At 39.1% G+C, this 18236-nt stretch overlaps 1 protein-coding gene across 3 annotated transcripts in view; it reads left to right on the forward strand.

The window, feature by feature from the left end:
- LOC148348622 (uncharacterized) overlaps positions 1 to 18236 on the forward strand; it is a 193820-nt gene that overhangs the window by 40333 nt on the left and 135251 nt on the right. For all 3 annotated transcript variants that reach the window (XM_088322749.1, XM_088322748.1, XM_088322750.1), the window contains 2 exons: positions 2126 to 2240; positions 5763 to 5942. In XM_088322749.1, the coding sequence (XP_088178875.1) occupies positions 2126 to 2240; positions 5763 to 5942 (295 nt within the window). The remainder of the gene's footprint in view (positions 1 to 2125; positions 2241 to 5762; positions 5943 to 18236) is intronic.

An 18236-nucleotide genomic window follows, 5' to 3' on the forward strand; every position in this document is an offset into this window, starting at 1 on the left:
CTGCCAAAGTTGTAGTAGTGCGATGAAAAATAGTGCAACGTGACAATAGTGCAATGATTAGTGCCATAAACCCCATAACCCTTTTTTTCATGTTAATGTGATTGTCAGTTGATGAAATAATTGAAACAACTGTATTTTATTACACGATCAATAATAAAAACGTTTTCATTGAATAACAGATTTGAATGACTGAATCTATTTAAGAAATTACAAATTAAAGAGAAAAATAACAATGATGAGAAAATAACACGGAGTAAATATAACAAAAAATCTTAAAGGAGCAAACAGGACTTAATAAACTTACACACCTTTTTTACTTAACAATAGATCAATAAATACTACAGGTTTATACAAAACTTCATTTTCCAATATATGCGTAGCTAAAAGTTTGTGTTAAAGTAATAAGACTTTATTTACAAATCTAAATGTAAAATGGTTGTTGAGATGCAAATCCCTTAGATATTGAAATTAAACATTCCTTTTCTTTTCCAATGCATACATTTTCCCGTTCGCAGTATTTGTGTATGCCTTTTTTATCTCTCATAAAATTCTCTGCAAGCCGATCATTCAAAACGAGGGCACCTTGTTGTGATAGTCTGATAGGAAACCATAGCGAGACACATTCTTTGACTTGAAACAGAAGCAAACTGTAATCTAAAGTCTTCTTTGGCTTTCACGCCATTTGACTGAAAAGTTTGTTTTGCAGAAGTGAAAGCTTTAACTCTCGACGCTGTCTATCCGCACTCGTGTCACTTTTGTCAAACGCCGTCTTCTCCCCCCGCTGCTTGGCACCAATGTGCCGACACGCTTGATCAAATGTGAGTTTTAACATTTTTAATCTGCGCAAAGTTTTATCTGAACAGGTTAGTAAATATCAAATTGTGTGTGTGTGTGTGCAAGGGAGAAGAGTGCGCAAGGGATTGTGTCTACCGCCTGTGTGTACGTAAAATGTGATGTGTGTTTTTTCCGACTCTCTTTTGCCATCTCGAGTGTGACAGCTGTCACTAGCGACTTAAGGAGTTTTCTGGGCATAGTTAGCATATTTTTTACAGTTGGGACACACATTGAATCGCACACACAGAAATCAGATTAGGTTGCCATCATTTAAGACATCTATGCGCCTTGTAAATTAAACCGATACATCCGGATTTTACGGACTATAAGGCGCACTGGATTATAAGGCGCACCTACAAAAAATGGTCCATTGTCTTATTTTTTGGGGGTGACAGTAACTCAAGAGGTAGAGCAATCGTCTTGGGATGTCGCAGGTTCGATTCCGGGGTCCTCTGAGTTAAATGTTCGAAGTGTCCTCAGGCAGGACACTATTCCCTAATCGCCCCAATAATCAGGTAGGTGCCTTGCATGGCTGACTCTGCTATCGGTGTGTGAGTGTGTGAATGGGTGAAATGAAGGGCATAGTAAAGCGCTTTAGTTACTGGTTGAAATGCTATACAAAGGCAGTCCATTTACCATGTATAAGGTGCATTGGACTATAAAGCGCATGAAAGTGAAACTACAGTTATTATTTTATTTTTGTATAAAAGTTGCACATTTTGTACTCTCATATCATTTATTTAGTACAATGATTGATCAATCAAATAATGTCACAGACTAAAACTGCAAAACATTGCACACACTGGGAATCAAACTCGGTCGCAGCGTAGATAGCGCCGAAACCTAACCACTAGACATTCCGTGATACAGATGACGTACAAAAATGCATTCAATTATATCTCATCACACTTTTTACTCATGGTACCGGAAATGAATGTTAGATTTGGGGGAAAAAAGTCAAGTGACCTGAAGAAATTGATTTTTAAAAAGGAAAATCTTAAACATTTTCCTGAAGTTTATATTGACCCTTTGATTTGCTGCGCTAAATAGTTAAACAGATGAATCTAGTTAAGTCATACATTTCTTTGTCGTCAGGGTGAGTAAAGTCAGTCACTGCTGAATTAATAAGTTTGTCCCTCATAATGGACAGAAAATCTGGCCCTAATTTTATGCAAATGTTGGGTCCTTACAGTCTGTTAGAATTCTGCAAAAATACTTCCATAGTAATCGAATTGTACTCCAACATGCATAACTCCGTTGCCTCAAAAGGTACATTCTGATTCCCTTCCAGTGAATGTGGTCTGGTCCAGGAAACATCAGAGGATCCAACACCCGGCATACAAAGACAGTACAACACATCTATTGTGGCCTGCAAGTCCTTGGGCAGTTCTTTGCAAAATGAAGAGGTACTGTAACTCAGTCATTAACGCATCCAATTACAATAATTTGAATTTTAAAGTTTTATAATTTGCCGATTGATCAGAAATGTACGGTAATAATTCTCTTAATTTCACGCCTTTTTGTTAAATGTTTAGTGTTGGTCCATGACTTAAAAACGGTAATCAAATACAGTTCCTGATTAAGTCATTTATAAAGTAACTCTGGTACCCCCCAGATTACTGACACCAAAGTATCTCGTTGCTCCAAAATCTGCTTACAAATGAACATACATGTTTGCATGAAAAGCCAACCTCTTAAAACTAATAGCCACATGAACTGAGTATTTTATGGTTCATAATTTGGCATAGAGGCTAGTATATACTGTATGTAGAAGATCTGGATAAGAATTTTAGCGACATCATTACTGTATTCAGTTGTTCTTTGTATGTATATATAAACATGCTTACTGATTGTAACTTGTTGAATCAAGTTTTGTATGTGAATATATGAATGATGTATAATAGAAAACGCTGCAATGCATTATCTGTAGTTAATGAGTGACGTGTTAATGTTCAATGTCGTAACCACAGTTGACTAACTAAATTTTATTGATTGATAATGCATTACACTACCCGTTACTAAGAAAAGTAATTACATTCCTTTGTAACACACTGAACCCAACACTGGCAATATTGATAATACGTTTTTGAAAGGAAAGGATTAGCGGTCAGATTGCGCCTCAAACATTCAGCCCGACCCAACCCGAGTCGCGGGTATATAAACCCGAACACGCCCAAACCCGATGGACTAACTTGATTCGATAAACGAGCCTGAAATAAACGTAAAGCTTTAATTTGCTAACACAGTAAACACAAAGCTTTACTTCAGCATCAAACTGTTGGTTTTGGCTCTACTACGCAGCCTGGGGTTTACTTGGGGCTGGGTTCCTCAAATCAAGTGTGCACTTTGAAGTGCAGTGCCGAAATAAACAGTTTGGCGCTGAAGTGCGCATCTCGGCAAAGTGCAGCGAACGGAAGTGAAACTGAACAAAATGGCACAGAAAAGATCAATCATGCAGATTACGAGCTGCAAATAGTGAAATATTTAGCCAAAACGCAAAAAGAAAGTTTGTAAAGCTTGTAAGCTATTGGCAAGAAGCAAAAATAATTTCTGATGTGAGGGAGGTGGAAGGAGGAAGCCGCGCGTCTATTACCCCAACACGAGGAGGGACATTTATTTGGATTTCCTGATTTTAAGTTCAACTGGTAGTTTGGAAGCATTTTTCTTATCTAAATAATTACTTAAGTAAAAAGTAAGGGCATGTTGTGTAGATCCTCCACAAAGGAAAGAAGAAGAGAGAGAAGCCCGACCAGCCCGACATACTGATTGACATTTTAAGCCAAAATTCGGGCCAGGTTCGGTTAGGGCCTGGGCCCAAGATCTTACCTCTAGAACAGATGGATTTTTCTATTCCCCTTTCTGTCGTTTAATTTTTCTGTGTGCTTGTTATGGTTTAAAAGCTTGACTGAGAGACAGTGAAGTATTTTGTTTTTGTGTATTTTATTGGTTTGACAACTACACTGGAAGGGCTCCATTCGCAGCCAGGTTTAACAAGAGGCCGAGGCATATGTGATGAATTAGCGCATCTCTCCAAGCTGCGGGTAACAAACATGGCGGTTCCGAGCTGGGTCTCGCTGAAATGCACCTACTGCTGTTTTTATTGTCTTTTGTGGCTTACGGTCAGGGAGTGTGAAAACGCTCCCAAGTTTATTTCACCACTTGAGGTTATATTGTTGACAATGGATTAACGAATGATATACGCCCCAGTTTACACAATGGAGTATTTCCCTCATAATTTGCTGAGCCATACTTTGATGTACGGCAACAATGAAAAAAATATTTCAGATCCGGAATAGTGCGTGCCTATTTACAAACATGCATTTAACAAACTGAAATTTTTTTTATTTTTTTTACTTTTTTTTTTTAAAGTCATATTTTTTTGTTCAAAATGACCATTATTTGGGCTGGCTTTTTCTGCATCGTTTTAAAATACGAGTATTTATGCGCTGTTTGGTATCTAAGTTCATTTCGGAAGATTTTTAAACCAGATGTTTTTTTTTTTTTTTTTTTTTTTTTTTTTTTTTTTTTTTTTTTTTTTTTTTTTTTTTTTTGCTGTTTTTAAAAATCCATTTGGACGTACTGGTTTATTTTTGATTGGTGCACTTCTTTTCTTATGAATGTTTAATGTGGACTTCAAGTTTTTTACTCACTGACTAACAACTCCTGCAAACCATGAAAGAAAAACTTCAACATGTCTTCATTACAGTGTTTAATTTTTAGCGTCTACTAGTGGTGAAAAAAATATCGATACCAATATCAAAAATAAAAAATATTAATTTGAATTATAAGAAAAAAATCAAGAACCTGATTCAGATACAGAATATCCAGTTGCAGTTAAAAGAAAATGCAAAGATTCACAGAATTAATATCCAGAATAAATATGGATGGAGAAAAACAATACCCATATATAACCCAGCATAAACATTAAAAGTGAAAGTAAAAGTGAAGCTACGGTACCACAAAAACTCAATAGCAGCATAATTAATCAGTCAAACTATTATATAAATTTATTTTTAGAATACGCTGAGATCTAGAAATTTGTATTGATTTTACAAAACATTTAGGGTCACCTAGAGGAAGCTGTCATAATCGTCCACCATCTTGCTGCTAATGGTACTCCAAAAATCTTGCAAATAGCTGGGCAAAACAAAACAAAATACATTGGTGCTGTTTGGTCACTTTAAGTCACCATTGTTTGTCTTCTTCTGTTTTTAGTTGTACTACACGATACAACAACATCTAGTGGTCAAATATTAGTCAGGATATCAAAACAATCTTTTGACCATTTAAACAATGGATTCTTTTCCAGAAAAATGAGTGTGACAAGACCTGTAAAAGATTCATGCATCAACACTTGACAATATTTTTTCGCTCGTGAAAAACGACTTACTTAACAAGTTGGTAAGTGCCAAACGTCTCATGAGAACAGACTGCCTTCAAAACCGTCACCATTATTCGTCAGCCTGTTTAGCACATCTCAAAGAAGAAAAAAATGGAAAGAATCCCCAGCACGATGTTTTTCTGTCCACAAAAACAGAAGCTGAAACCTTTTAGCCCCAATTAGAACTTTACAACATCTTAACAATGTGAGCCACCTAACTTAAATCCATATAGGTACGTAATGTTTTCATCTGCTTTGACACGAGTAGCCATCATCGGCGCAACATTTTCATTCCTTCGCCCACGCTATTATCCGGTTGTGTAAGCACGCTTATTTGTTTGTTAAGGCATTGCATTCCGCAGCTTGACCTTGCGCGTCGCCCGTGTCAGCCTGACAAGAAATGTACCAACGTACGTAACTCCTTTTTAATTATAATCCTTTTTCTCCAGTATGCATCAAGAACATGAAGTATTTCTCATTTTGCCTATACAACACACTTAGTTTCTCAGTCTTTCTAAATCACACCTTTTTTTCCCCCCGATTTTAGTTCACAAGTCATGTGCTGGAAGGTGATGCGAAGCTGGCACACTTGCAGAGTGAGATATTCTGTCTGCAAAGCCTCCAAAAATACAATATGAAGGAAATTGCAGAGAAAGATCTAGGCATCACTAAACTGCAAGCGACCATTTTGCTGCTGGAACAAGAGAGTATCGCCAATCTCACTCAGGTAGGTGGAAACTTGTGAGCAATGAAAATACTGGAAACAATGGTTGCGGGATCCATTAGTAAATGTCAATGAAGAACTCTCAAAGCGCTTTACCAATGTGCTTCACTCTTACCCACACACACACACACACACACACACACACTCACACACCAATAGGGAGTCAGCCATGCAAGGCGCCTTGGTAGTTTGCTTGGAATCCAGTACCTCATTCTCTCAGAAACCCTGGTCTGCATCTGATGACTTTAAATAAATTTGCCTCAAGTGGGTTTTATGCTATCAAAGTTGTCAAACATTGTGACGGTAGCATGTCTTGATTTTATTTTTCTTATCAAAGCTAATTCAGGGTCACTGTTCAAATAGTAGTACAAGAAGTAAACGTGACAATAGTTTGAGGAAAGGCAGATCTTAATTTGACATAGTTCTTTTGGGAAATTATATCAACATTTGTATTTTTAATTTGTATAAGAGTTTGGAACTTTATTTTACTCACGGCCAAAATCTCTTAGCTTCGGTCATTAATGCAGCCTATGTAAACTCATTCATTCATTGTGCATTTCTAGGACACGCTCAAATAATTTAAAAAAAATCCTATTTTCGGGGGTTTGTGTTGGTGTTTGGACATGTTACTTCAAAAATAAGTATTTTTACTTTTACCATTTCCACGCTACATTAAAATACGGGGGAAATAAAAAAGAACACAGATGAGCATGACATCACTCTATGGGACTCCCCCACATTCTTCCTACCTAATGTGTTCCACCCAGAACAGCTTTGCTAAAAAATAAGATAAAAGCAAATAAGCCAGGTGGAAAGTAAAGCATATGGGTTCTTTGAACATTGTTAACACATACTTTAAAGAGAAAATATTCAACTTTCAACCTTTTGAAGCACTCCTCAAAATACGCACTGCACCTATAAGTATTTGTTTGTGTTATCGGTTATTCCTATTGCTGCCTTTCTCTAAAATGTATTTGTTCTTTTCTTGAAATCATTTTAAACTAGCATTACTCTTTATTAGTTACTAAGCATAATAATATGCAATCAAATGAAGGTGCAATGAAACACAACTTGTGGAAGCAAAAGCGTGAAGACCGCTTGGGAGTTAATGAATTTTTAAGTCCACACATGTTAGAATAGTTCTGTGGAAGCTGAACACATTTATACAGTGAATAGATCCCCAGATTTGCACCAAAATGGACAACAATGTGTAAATGAGGCTGCTGGTAAGAACATTAATTCTGCTTAGCTTCCCTTCTATTTAATCGACTTCATGGGTGAAAATTAGACACCCTATCATAAACCCAGCGAAGATCATTTTCATTAATTAAACAGTAACACGCTTTCCCAATTACAAATTGATTAAAATGGTTTAAACTTTCATTTGTGATGCATTTTGTGAAGTATACCCTTTTTTGTGCATACAGTTACCAAAATGAGTACTGTATTTACTCAATTACGACATATTTCTTTCTTTTTTTATCACCCAAGGAAACTCAAAGGTCGGATATGCGGTACACACTATTATTGCAAAACATTGGTTGTAACGGTTTTCGAAATTGCGTCGTAGCAATGAGAGTCTGGACTGAACCCGCCAGTGTGATAAAGATGACATACGAAAAGGGTTTTTATCTCCTCACCACCTATCTTTTGTCGCGGTACCAAAGACAAATGTTTATTTCGTTGGGCATTTTATGCGATACAATGTGTCACTTAGAATGCTTAGAATACAATAGAATACCATCCCGTTGGCCTTAGGGTTGGGCACCCTGGGACTGGAGGGTCACAGGTTCGAGCCTTGGCTGAGCCATACTTAAGACTTATAATATTGGTACCCATTGCCTCCCTTCTTGGTGTTAGGGGTTGGATTAGGGGGATTCGGTCACCTATTGACTCGTAAAAATTGTGACAAAGACACACACACACGCAAAGAATGCTTATAATAGAATACAAATTACTTATATTTTGTTGTGACATGTGAATTGCATAACAAAATATACATCCGTCTCTGGTACTGTGCCTAAAAGTAAATGGTAAATAGTCTGCATTGATGTAGCGCTTTTCAAATTTCACACTTACCCATTCAAGCACACACTCACACACCAATAGGGAGTCAGCCATTCAAGGCGCCTACGTGCTTATTGGGGGCATTAGGGATTCAGTGTCTTGCCCAAGGAGACTGCGACATGTGGGGGGCCGGGAATCGAACCTACGATCTCTTGATCCCAAGACGAGCGCTCTACCTCCTGAGCTAATAATGCCGTTGTACCAGTACCTCCACAACCTGGGTTCGATTTCCTCAACCGCAAACTTTGAGCTGAGAATGTGAAACCAAATTTCATACTGATTTCCAAACGAAATTTAGTGGTTGCGCATTACACATGAGAGCTTGTCATGCACGAATAAACACGGATTTTTTTATGTTTTTTGTGAAAGATTCGTATGAAATCGATGTCAATTTTGCATTACTGCACTTGCCATATAAAAAAACACTATTTACTATTTATTGTTGCCATAAAACAGTAAGTAGTTAATACAAAACACAAGAAAAGGACAACAAAAAACTGGAGCAAAACATTTTACCTTAATTCAGACCTCAGCTGCCCCCCTCCCTTCCGTTCCATGCGCCATCTCGCCTCAACCGCTTCAAATTAATCTGCAAAATATTGATTTGAGGAGCGCGGCAGCGGAGGGGGGGAAACGTCGGGCGCACGATTGCGGCCGCATATTAATAAGACCGGGCCACTCTTCATCTCTCCTCTATACTTTAAGATCCTCATATCTTCATAATTGATTAATGTTCCTTTGTGAAGTGGGAATGAATAATACATTAGCGGGCCTGCTGCGCCCTGAGGCTGATGAGAAAATGTTTAATTTCAGTAAATGTAACGCTCCTGCCCACCCCTTCCCCTCGCTTGGCTTTTATTTTCCCGTTCGCCGCTTATTTGGCAGTGCTGGAGTTTGTTTGCGAGCTCATCACTGGAGGAGTGTTGCAGCTCGGCTTTTATTTCCCCTCACTTTTGCCTCAAAGGGTATGTTCAGCATCAGGAACAAAAGATTGCAAGTTGTGTTTGTAAAAAAGGAGTAAATAAATCACCCCACGGATATATTTTTGTACTTGAGAATGTGGCACTGACTTGTGCTCTATCAGTGGAAACGCGGCAACAACCCGGCGCTCACCTCCTTGGAGTGACGGGTGGTTCGCGGGTAAACCGGCTCTGTAGGCCTGCTCTTTCAGGTGAAGGATAAGAGCCGGCTCCCTGTGACCGAGGAGCCAGCTTCAAAATGCCCTCTGTCTCTCCGTGTTTCCGTGTCTCTCCGTCTCTCCGTATCTTCGTGTCTCTCAGTCTCTCAGTCGCTCAGTCCCTCAGTCCCTATTTCTCTCCATCTCTATTTCTCTTTCTCTCAGTCTCTCTCACTCTCTTGTTGTTTCTCTCTCTTTACTTCTCTCTCCTCTTTCTCTCTCCCCCACTCTTTGTTTTCTCTCTAACTCTTTCTCTCTTCTCCTTCTCACCCTTTCTCTTTTTTATCTTTCCTATTCTCTCTGTCATCTGATTTTTTCTTTGTCTTTTTTATCTCTTTTTTAAAATTTGATTCTTCATAGCTTTCTTCCGGGCAGCACGGCGGCACAGTGGTTAGCGCATGTGCGGCACAGTTCTTGTCTTGGGAACCTCCTGCGTGGGTTCAAATCCAGCTCCAGACTTCCTGTGCGGAGTTTGTATGTCCTCCCCGTGCTTGCGTGGGTTTCCTCCGGGTACTCCGGTTTCCTCCCACATTCCAAAAACATGTATTTCAGGTGAATTGGCGGTCCAAATTGTCCTTAGGTGCGAATGAGCGAGTTGTCTGTCCCTGTGTGCCCTGCGATTGGCTGGCAACCAGTTCAGGGTGTCCCCTGCCCACTGCCTGATGATTGCTGGGATGGGCTCCAGCACCCCTGCGACCCTACTGAGGATAAGTGGTTGCAGCTAGATGAGATAGCTTTCTTCCTCTTTTATTTGCTTTTTTCCTCTCTTGCTTTTTTCTCTTTTTTCTTTTTCTTCCTAGCTTTCTTACTCTCTCTATTTCTTGTTCTTTTTTTCATTTTCTTACTCTTTCTTTCTCTCTCTTTCTCTCTTTTTTCTTTTTTATTCTCTTTCACCTAGATGGTAGTGTGCCCGCTTTGAGACTGGGAGGTCGCTGGTTTGCGCCTCGGCCGAGACATACCTAATTGGTATAATGGCGGCGCCCTCTGTTGGCTGCGGATGCATCGACTCGCTACAACGGGTCAGGTGTATCGACATTTCGTTCTGTGTACATTGTTACAAAGAATGACAATACAAAGGAAATTATTATTATTATTATTATTACTATTGTCTTTTTCTGTTTGTATCTAACTACCCCTTTTCTTTCTCCCTTTCCCCCTTCCCTCTCTCTCTCTCTCTCTCCTTCCTTTTCTCTCTCTCTCTTCCCTGCCCCCTTTTCTTTCTCTCCACCTTATTCTCTCTTTCTTTCTTTGTCTCTTCTTTCATCTTTATTCTAATATTTCCCTTTTCTCTATTGCTGTCCCTCATCTGTGTCTCTTTTGCTCTTTCTTTCTCATCTCTCTTTTTCTCTCTTCTGAAGGTGCTTGCGACTGTTCAATATCAGTTTTTTTTTGCTTGGAAGAATTTTAAATGAGCTTAAGAGTTCACCTATGTCAAAACAATAATTGTTATTATAATGCATTAGAATAATAGATTTTAAAAATTAATTCATTTGGTGCATGATGTTTTATTATTATTGGTAATATTTAAAAAAATAAAATAAACATTAAATAGCCGTTTTGGAAGGTGAAAGAGACGGCTCTTTTTAGTGAGCCAAGTTGAAAGAGCCGTTTTTCTAAAAGGAGTCGGAGTTCCCATCACTAACCTCTTGAGCAGCACAGGAAGGAGAACGAGCTAACATGAGCCGACAGAGCTAATTATGCCAACAGTTTGCTAATGATGATGGGGGATTGGAGAGCTGGCACCCGACGGCGAGCATCTGCACATGGCGGGTAACCCGCCTGCGCCACTTCACGCCTACGAAGCGACGGCAATTGAACAAACAACGTTTATCTTTTAACAAGCTTCCTAATTAGCTATGCTAATGAGCGCGGATGAGCCAATTAACCTCATGAAGTGGTTTCACGCGGCTGTGCCTGAGTGCAGATCAGGCACTTAACGCGTGTTGGCTTAATTAGTGTTCATTGATATAGACAAGCTTTTATATGTTTCCCCCCTATGTCTTTGTTGTTGTGTGTTAAAACGAAGGCTGAAAAAAATAATGAACCTGAGATTACTGTAATCCCTCATTTTCTGTGGGGTTGCCTTCCAAAGAGGTCCTGCGATAGTAAACCTGCGCGCAATGGAAACCTAAATACTCATACATTGAAGAGCAAAACCCAGTTCGTAGAATCAAACATTTTTTTTTAAATAAATGTACTTCATATGTGTTTTTTCTCTCTCTCTCTCTCTCTCTCTATCTATCTATCTATCTATCTATCTATATATAATCTCACTGCTTTATCACAGTACTGTATTGATTAAAGACTTGATGGACTTTATCACAAATAAAAGTACTGTACTTTTTCTTTTTTTACAAATAACATTTATATAGTCAAATTATAATCAAAAAAATACTATTGCTACTATATAAAACGTGATTTGTTAACAGACTTGGGCACTTGTGCAGATAAAACAGCTTTCTATTGGTATCCTGGTTTGGGCAAACATCTAAATTTGCCTGAAAAAACTGAATTATACACTCTTTCGCTTGTTTTGTTTGGCAGGCTGCAATTGCAGTTTAAGATTAATTATCAACGTTTCAAAACTATCAACTTCATATGACATCGCCATCATGTGGATGTTATGGCAAACTGCTTCTACATGCCTCAAAACCAGGATGCGTTGTTTGCGGTGTCCTTAATAATTAAATATTTTTAAATAGTATGTGTTAACAATGTCCAACTGAATTCGAAGATCCTTTATCATTTTTCCTACTGCACTTATATGCTTTTATCTTACTCTTAACAACACTTCAAGACGTGCAATACAATAAGTACAAGGAAAAGGGCAGAGTGGGGAGAAGATTGAAGAGTGACTTTATGCTTGTAATTTTTTTTATTATCAAAGTATAAAAATGGTAAAAGAAAAGGCCTGTTTCAAATACAGTCCAAACGCCAAACCCAAGGAAAGATGCAAAAATAACTTATTGAGCTTGTATGAGCTGACTGAGGCTGTTTATTATTTCAAGCCCAGAGATGGTAGCAGAGAGTAAATCAAATTTCAAACTCAAAATTTCGGACAGCAACTTTAAGTGTGTGGAGAGGTCCACATTTGTTGGCGCTGGAAAGCATCTTCTTTTGCCTTTTGGGCCTGGCTACAGTCGGTCCGAAATGTCTCGTTTACATGATCAACCTTGAAATAAAATAAAATATAAAAAATCTAGTTTAGACCACAATTTTATTGATGCAAAAGCACACACAGTTAGAAAAGAGGTGGGACAAATGTTTAACCAATAAGAATGTAAGAAATGATGAACGTTGAAAACCGCAAAATGTAAACCGTAAAACGGTTAGAGATTGCTGTTTAAGCACCCTTCCAATCTTTGCCACCCAATATGGGCGTGTATATTTTCCCAAGTTTTATGGTAGATTAAACAGTGTGTGTATTTTTTTCTGTCTGTTCCATTCACTTAAGTCTTTGCGAGAGTAATTTGGCCTCCAGTCCTCTCTGTTTATTTAAAACCTTCAGCCTGCGCTCGCCTCCTAATAGTGAGACGCGTTTCCTATGGTTCAGCCCCGTCGCTTATTATGAGGGCCATGTGGAAGAGACAGTATTTAGAGAACTTTCGCAGATGGACAAAATCAGGAGGGCGAAAATGAGTTTGGGTGTGGGTCGAGAATTGTAAATGACTGAGAGGATATAAATTGTCTTTCAACCTGACCACAGCGTCTTGTGCGTCTGTAATGGAAGGTTTGGGGGTAGAGAGGGAGGGACATTGGACAAAACTATCTTTGTTTAAAAGAAAGGCAGGTAGTGTAGGATGTCTCCTCGATGTGAGCCGCCCTGAAACTCCCAATTTGCTCCAACCTCCACAAACTGGTGATTTCAAGTAATTGAAGGTGTAATTTATATGAAATTACATGAAAAGTGGAAGGAACAGAGCAAGGCAGAAGTAGAGTACATGAAAAATGGGTACCATATTTCATTTTACCCAAGACATCATCTCATCTCATCTCATTAGCCGTACCGCTTATCCTCATTAGGGTCGCGGGGGTGCTGGAGCCCATCCCAGCCATCTCCAGGCAGTGGGCAGGGGACACCCTGAACTGGTTGCCAGCCAATCGCAGGGCACACGGGGACAGACAACTCATTCGCTCATTCACACCTAGGGACAATTTGGACCAGCCAATTCACCTGAAATGCATGTCTTTGGAACGTGGTAGGAAACCGGAGTGCCCCGAGGAAACCCACGCAAGCACGGGGAGAACATACAAACTCCGCACAGGAAGTCTGGAGCTGGATTTGAACCCACGACAGGTTCCCATGACATGAACTGTGCCGCACAAGCGCTAACCACTGCCCCGCCGTGCTGCCCCAAGACATCATATCCAAGTTAATTCTTATGCCACTTTGTAATACAAATTTCCACATGAATTGGAATTTACCGATACAAGTCCAAATTCGAACACTGTTCCGGGAGACGTTGCAGGCTCGCAATACTGCAGCAGAGGCAAAAAGGTTTTAAAGGAACCCCCTTTGACCTGCTGCCCTCCAGCAGATGCTACAGATCTCTTAAAACAAGGACACAGGCTCAGGAGGCAATCACCGCCCTACACAAGTACACAAGACTGGATAAAAATATACAAACAATGGCAGCTGTACATACGAGATTAGTTAATTCCTGGATCAAGCTCGTATATGCACGGTTCCTACGTATGCTTGAAATCCTTAAATGCTGTGTTTTCATTGCCAGGAAATTGCTTTAATTTTGGGGGAAGTTCTTGAAAATGCTTGAAATTGTTAACATTGCTATATTTTTTGGGCATTTTCGACGCTATAGGCAACATGTGTGAAAATGACTTTGACATGCTTGCCCTGGTGGCTTGTGAGTATGGCGTTGTCATGTGAAGCGTTGCCTACTGGTCTCCCCCAGGAGGACAGCTCGATTTAGAAAACGGGCTTTTTTGGCTTTGCTCACTGAGAAGGCTACCAAATGGCTCCCCCCTTTTTTTAATGATCTATCAACAAAGAATCATGCTATTATGCACCAGATTGTTTAGAAATTAGTAATGTCATATGTTTTGCAAGTGATCCCTGAAAAAAAACATGACATCATTTAAACTATTCACATATCTACAAAACATTTTTGACAAAATACTAAAAATAAATAAAGCGAATAGATTTATAGTCGGACAACAACACAAAATAAAATTAAAAATCATCACACTTCTGTGCTATAGATAATTGAAAATTGAAACACAACTACTTACAATTCTATTTTCACCAATATAGAGACAGATCCTCTGAAAAACACGTAAACAATATGATTTAAAATAAGTAAAACTAAAAGCACGAGATGAGCAGTTTTCAAGATTAAATGATCGAATGCATTCTGTTTCGGGGAAATTAATATCATTAAATTGAGTCAAATTTTGGCTCATTTTTCTGCTTTTTATACATAAAGTACTTTTTTTTGTCTTACATATTCCATTTCATTATTACCCAACACCGATAGAGCTCTTTTATGTGTTTGTAAACAAGTGTGATGTACTGAAGCTGCGCGTGCATTGCTAAAACAGAATGGGAGAATTAATGTCAAGTCATAGCACCCTATCGACACAAAAATATCTAGATCATAGATATGAACAGCTCAAAGTAGCACAAAGTATGTGATAGCAGCAAGATAGCCATTTTTATTTTAAAAAGTCAACAAAAAGAACAACACGTTCTTTTGATCGACAGTGGATTTCTTCCTTTGAAAATACTGGACAAAATGAAAATTGGCCTTGAAAATGCTTGAACTTGGCCATATTAAAGTATACGCACCTAGTAACTATAACTACTCGTATTCCAAAAACATTTTCACCATTAAAAATAATTAAAAAACAATCTGTTCCCGGCCTCCCAAAATCATTATCTGTGTAGGTGAGGGGTGAGGTGCAGGGGGACTCGGGGAGCATGAGAGACTCATGATGGTAAGTAAGCACAAGTGTCAGAAATAAGGTTTGTATGAAGGGAAGTATCCGTGCTTATTCAGATTCAGATTCAGATCTACTTTATTGTCATTCTAGTACACGTGTATACAGAACGAAATGTCGATGCATCTGACCCCCACAGTTTCCTTGAATGTACAGATATAAATAAAGTTGTATTGTATTTTGGCTACGTATAGTATTTTACCATAGTGCCGATAGTGCAAGAAGAGTAGCTAACCAGATGTGCAAAATGGGCAGTCAGGTTAACAAGTCAGGTACACAGTAACATTAACACTGTAACAATAACGCTGTAAATAGTGCAGAGAGCAATGTGCAAGGAGTGGCAAGCTATAAAAAAACTGCCAGTAGTGCAAAAAGTCAAATTAGCAGCCGTTTAGATTTAAGTTAACTATATGTTAGATTGACCATTTAACATTCTAATGGCCAGGGGGACTAGACTATTGCGGAGCCTGGTGGTCCTGCACCGCACACTGCAGTACCTCTTCCCAGAGGCTAGCAGAGTGAACAGTCCATGATGGGGGTGAGGGGTCCCCGGTAATGTTCTTAGCATGGGATAGGCAGCGCTTCTGGCCAATGTCCTGAATGGAGGGAAGTGTAGTCCCGATTATTTTCTCTGCTGTCCTCGTTACCCTCCTCACACTACCCCAGTCGGTAGCGCTGCAGCCTCCACACCACACAGAGATACAGCTGGTCAGGATACTCTCTATGGTGCCCCTGTAGAATGAGATGAGGGAGGGTGGGGGCAGGTGGGGTCTCCTCATCCTCCGCAGGAAGTACAGGCGCTGCTGTGCCCTCTTAACCAGTGATGCAGTGTTCACGGACCAGGTGAGTTTGTTTGTAATGTGCACCCCTAGGAACTTGATACTGCTGACAACCTCCACAGCATTGTTGTTGATGCAAAGTGGGGCATGGTTGGGCTGGTTTTTCCTAAAGTCGACAATGATCTCTTTAGTTTTGTCAACATTCAGGACCATTATTGCTCTAGCAGATGCAGGCGAAGAGCTTTCCTAAGCACTTGACCCTCTAGTGGTAGTGTTTGAAAGATCTCGTAACTTCGACTGTCTTGTATGTCGGCCAAAACATTTCGTAGCTCAAATTTGTATCAACTGGAGTAGCTCCTATGTAAATAGACCACTGTATATATCTTGCTTATTTCTTGAAAAATGTTTATAGTAAAACTGAAAAAGAGTATTCATATATTATCTACTCTTATTTTGGAAGTATTTTGCTGTTTGTATCAATGCACTAGTTTTCCTTGCACTTTTGTTCTGATGCTCTTAAAATTGTTTCCAGTCTAGTAGAAATTCCATGTAAATATGTGCCTAATTCTTGTGATGTTTTTTATTATCTTCCTTTTCTCGCTTAAATCCATCCATCCATCCACAGGAGGTTCAAGCTCATGACCTCAGCCGTGCTGCCCCTCGCTTAAATCTTTTATTATATTTTGAATCCTCAAGTGCCACGCCCAATTTAGTTGTGAACAATGTTCACTTCTTTGCTATCAATGACTATAAAGGCAACTCTAATCCACTCTTTAACACCCAAAACGATTTTGCTTAATTTTGTCATAGACTGAGCTGGTTTCGGATTTCAGCAGAGAATAAAAGAAAAGTCTTTTTAAGCTTGAAGCACGAGAAATGCGAATGTGTCTCGTTAAAATTACAGGAACAGCCAACCTCTGAGAGAAAAATAGATTCCTAGTTTGGAATGTTATACAAATTATTTTCCGATGCTAATTTAGTTTTCCACAAAATGTGTCAATCAAAAGTATATGCTTTTTTAATACATGGTATTAATATCAATCAGAAACCAGCTCGGTGGCCTTGGGGGTATGGCGCCCGCCCGGAGTCAGGGAGGTTGTGGTTCAAGCCTCGGCCGAGTCATACCTAAGACTTAAACATTGGTACCTGTTGCCTCCCTGCTTGGCGTTCAGCATTAGGGGTTGGAATTGGGGGGTTTGGTCACCTAATGACTCCCAACACCTTAGTTGGGTTGAGCGAGGGGGCTGGGAATCCCCTCCTCTAAATCAATCTCCCAAAAAGAGTCAGAAATGACTCTAGCCACCTCCCACTAGGGGGATATGGCTGTGGTGTGTATATATATATATCTATATATAGATATATATATAGATAGATATAGATATAGATAGATAGATGAATATCAATAATTTCCCAATATTTAAATACATTTGTTATTCATAAGAAAAATGTGTCATGAACTTTATACGAATTATAATTTTGATGACAAAAAGACTCCAGGCGCCAGAGCCAAACTGTTCTTTTTATTTTCATATTAAAACAATATAAATGGATAACGCAGGTGTTTTTGAAGTGTATTATTTGAAACCAAGGGAACATCAATGTATAATTCTGGTGCCAAAGAAAGTAGACACATTTATATTTGCCCATAGGGAAGTATTAGTTCTGATTGCACCTAAAGAGATAGAAATATACAATGTGATCCTATTATTCCTGCAGCTCAAGTCAAACAAGTAAAATATCAATTTAATATAAGTATGTTGCACTTTTCAAGGATACTGAGTGGACACAAAGACTGCATTTGTATTTTTTTTCTAGGCTGTTTTCCTGGACTGACTGAACTCCATATAACCTGCTTTTATGTCAAATGCATCTTAGAGTTGCCCTAATTTCTACGTATTCTTCTATCAAGTCATCCAGAAGGATTCAAAACAATCCAATAAATCAAGCCCCCTTTGGGGATCTTTTAATACTTAACAAATCATCCTCCTCCACATGCTTTTATTTTGGTATTTGTCTGCGTTTTGGGACTTCACCCAAGGCAGCGAATTTGTTGCTTGCAGCTAATAACCTCATAGTTGTCTTTGGAGACAGAAAGGAGCGGACTGTCCTGAATGCAGCAGAGTGTCTTTATTTTTGACCACTACCTCTGATTTAGGACCATTCAGAGCACGACAATGAAGAAGCCCCGAGAGTGACTGTAAAGTTGACTCACTGCTTAAACTACAAGATGGTTTCTCCTGCAACTGAAAATACAATCATTGTTGGACTCAGTGGCGTAGAAAACGAATGCACAGCATATTCTGTACAGGTTCAGCC

Source organism: Urocampus carinirostris, chromosome 18, assembly GCF_059441175.1.
Source record: "Urocampus carinirostris isolate Australia breed hairy pipefish chromosome 18, RoL_Ucar_1.0, whole genome shotgun sequence".
NCBI classification, from domain to species: domain Eukaryota; kingdom Metazoa; phylum Chordata; class Actinopteri; order Syngnathiformes; family Syngnathidae; genus Urocampus; species Urocampus carinirostris.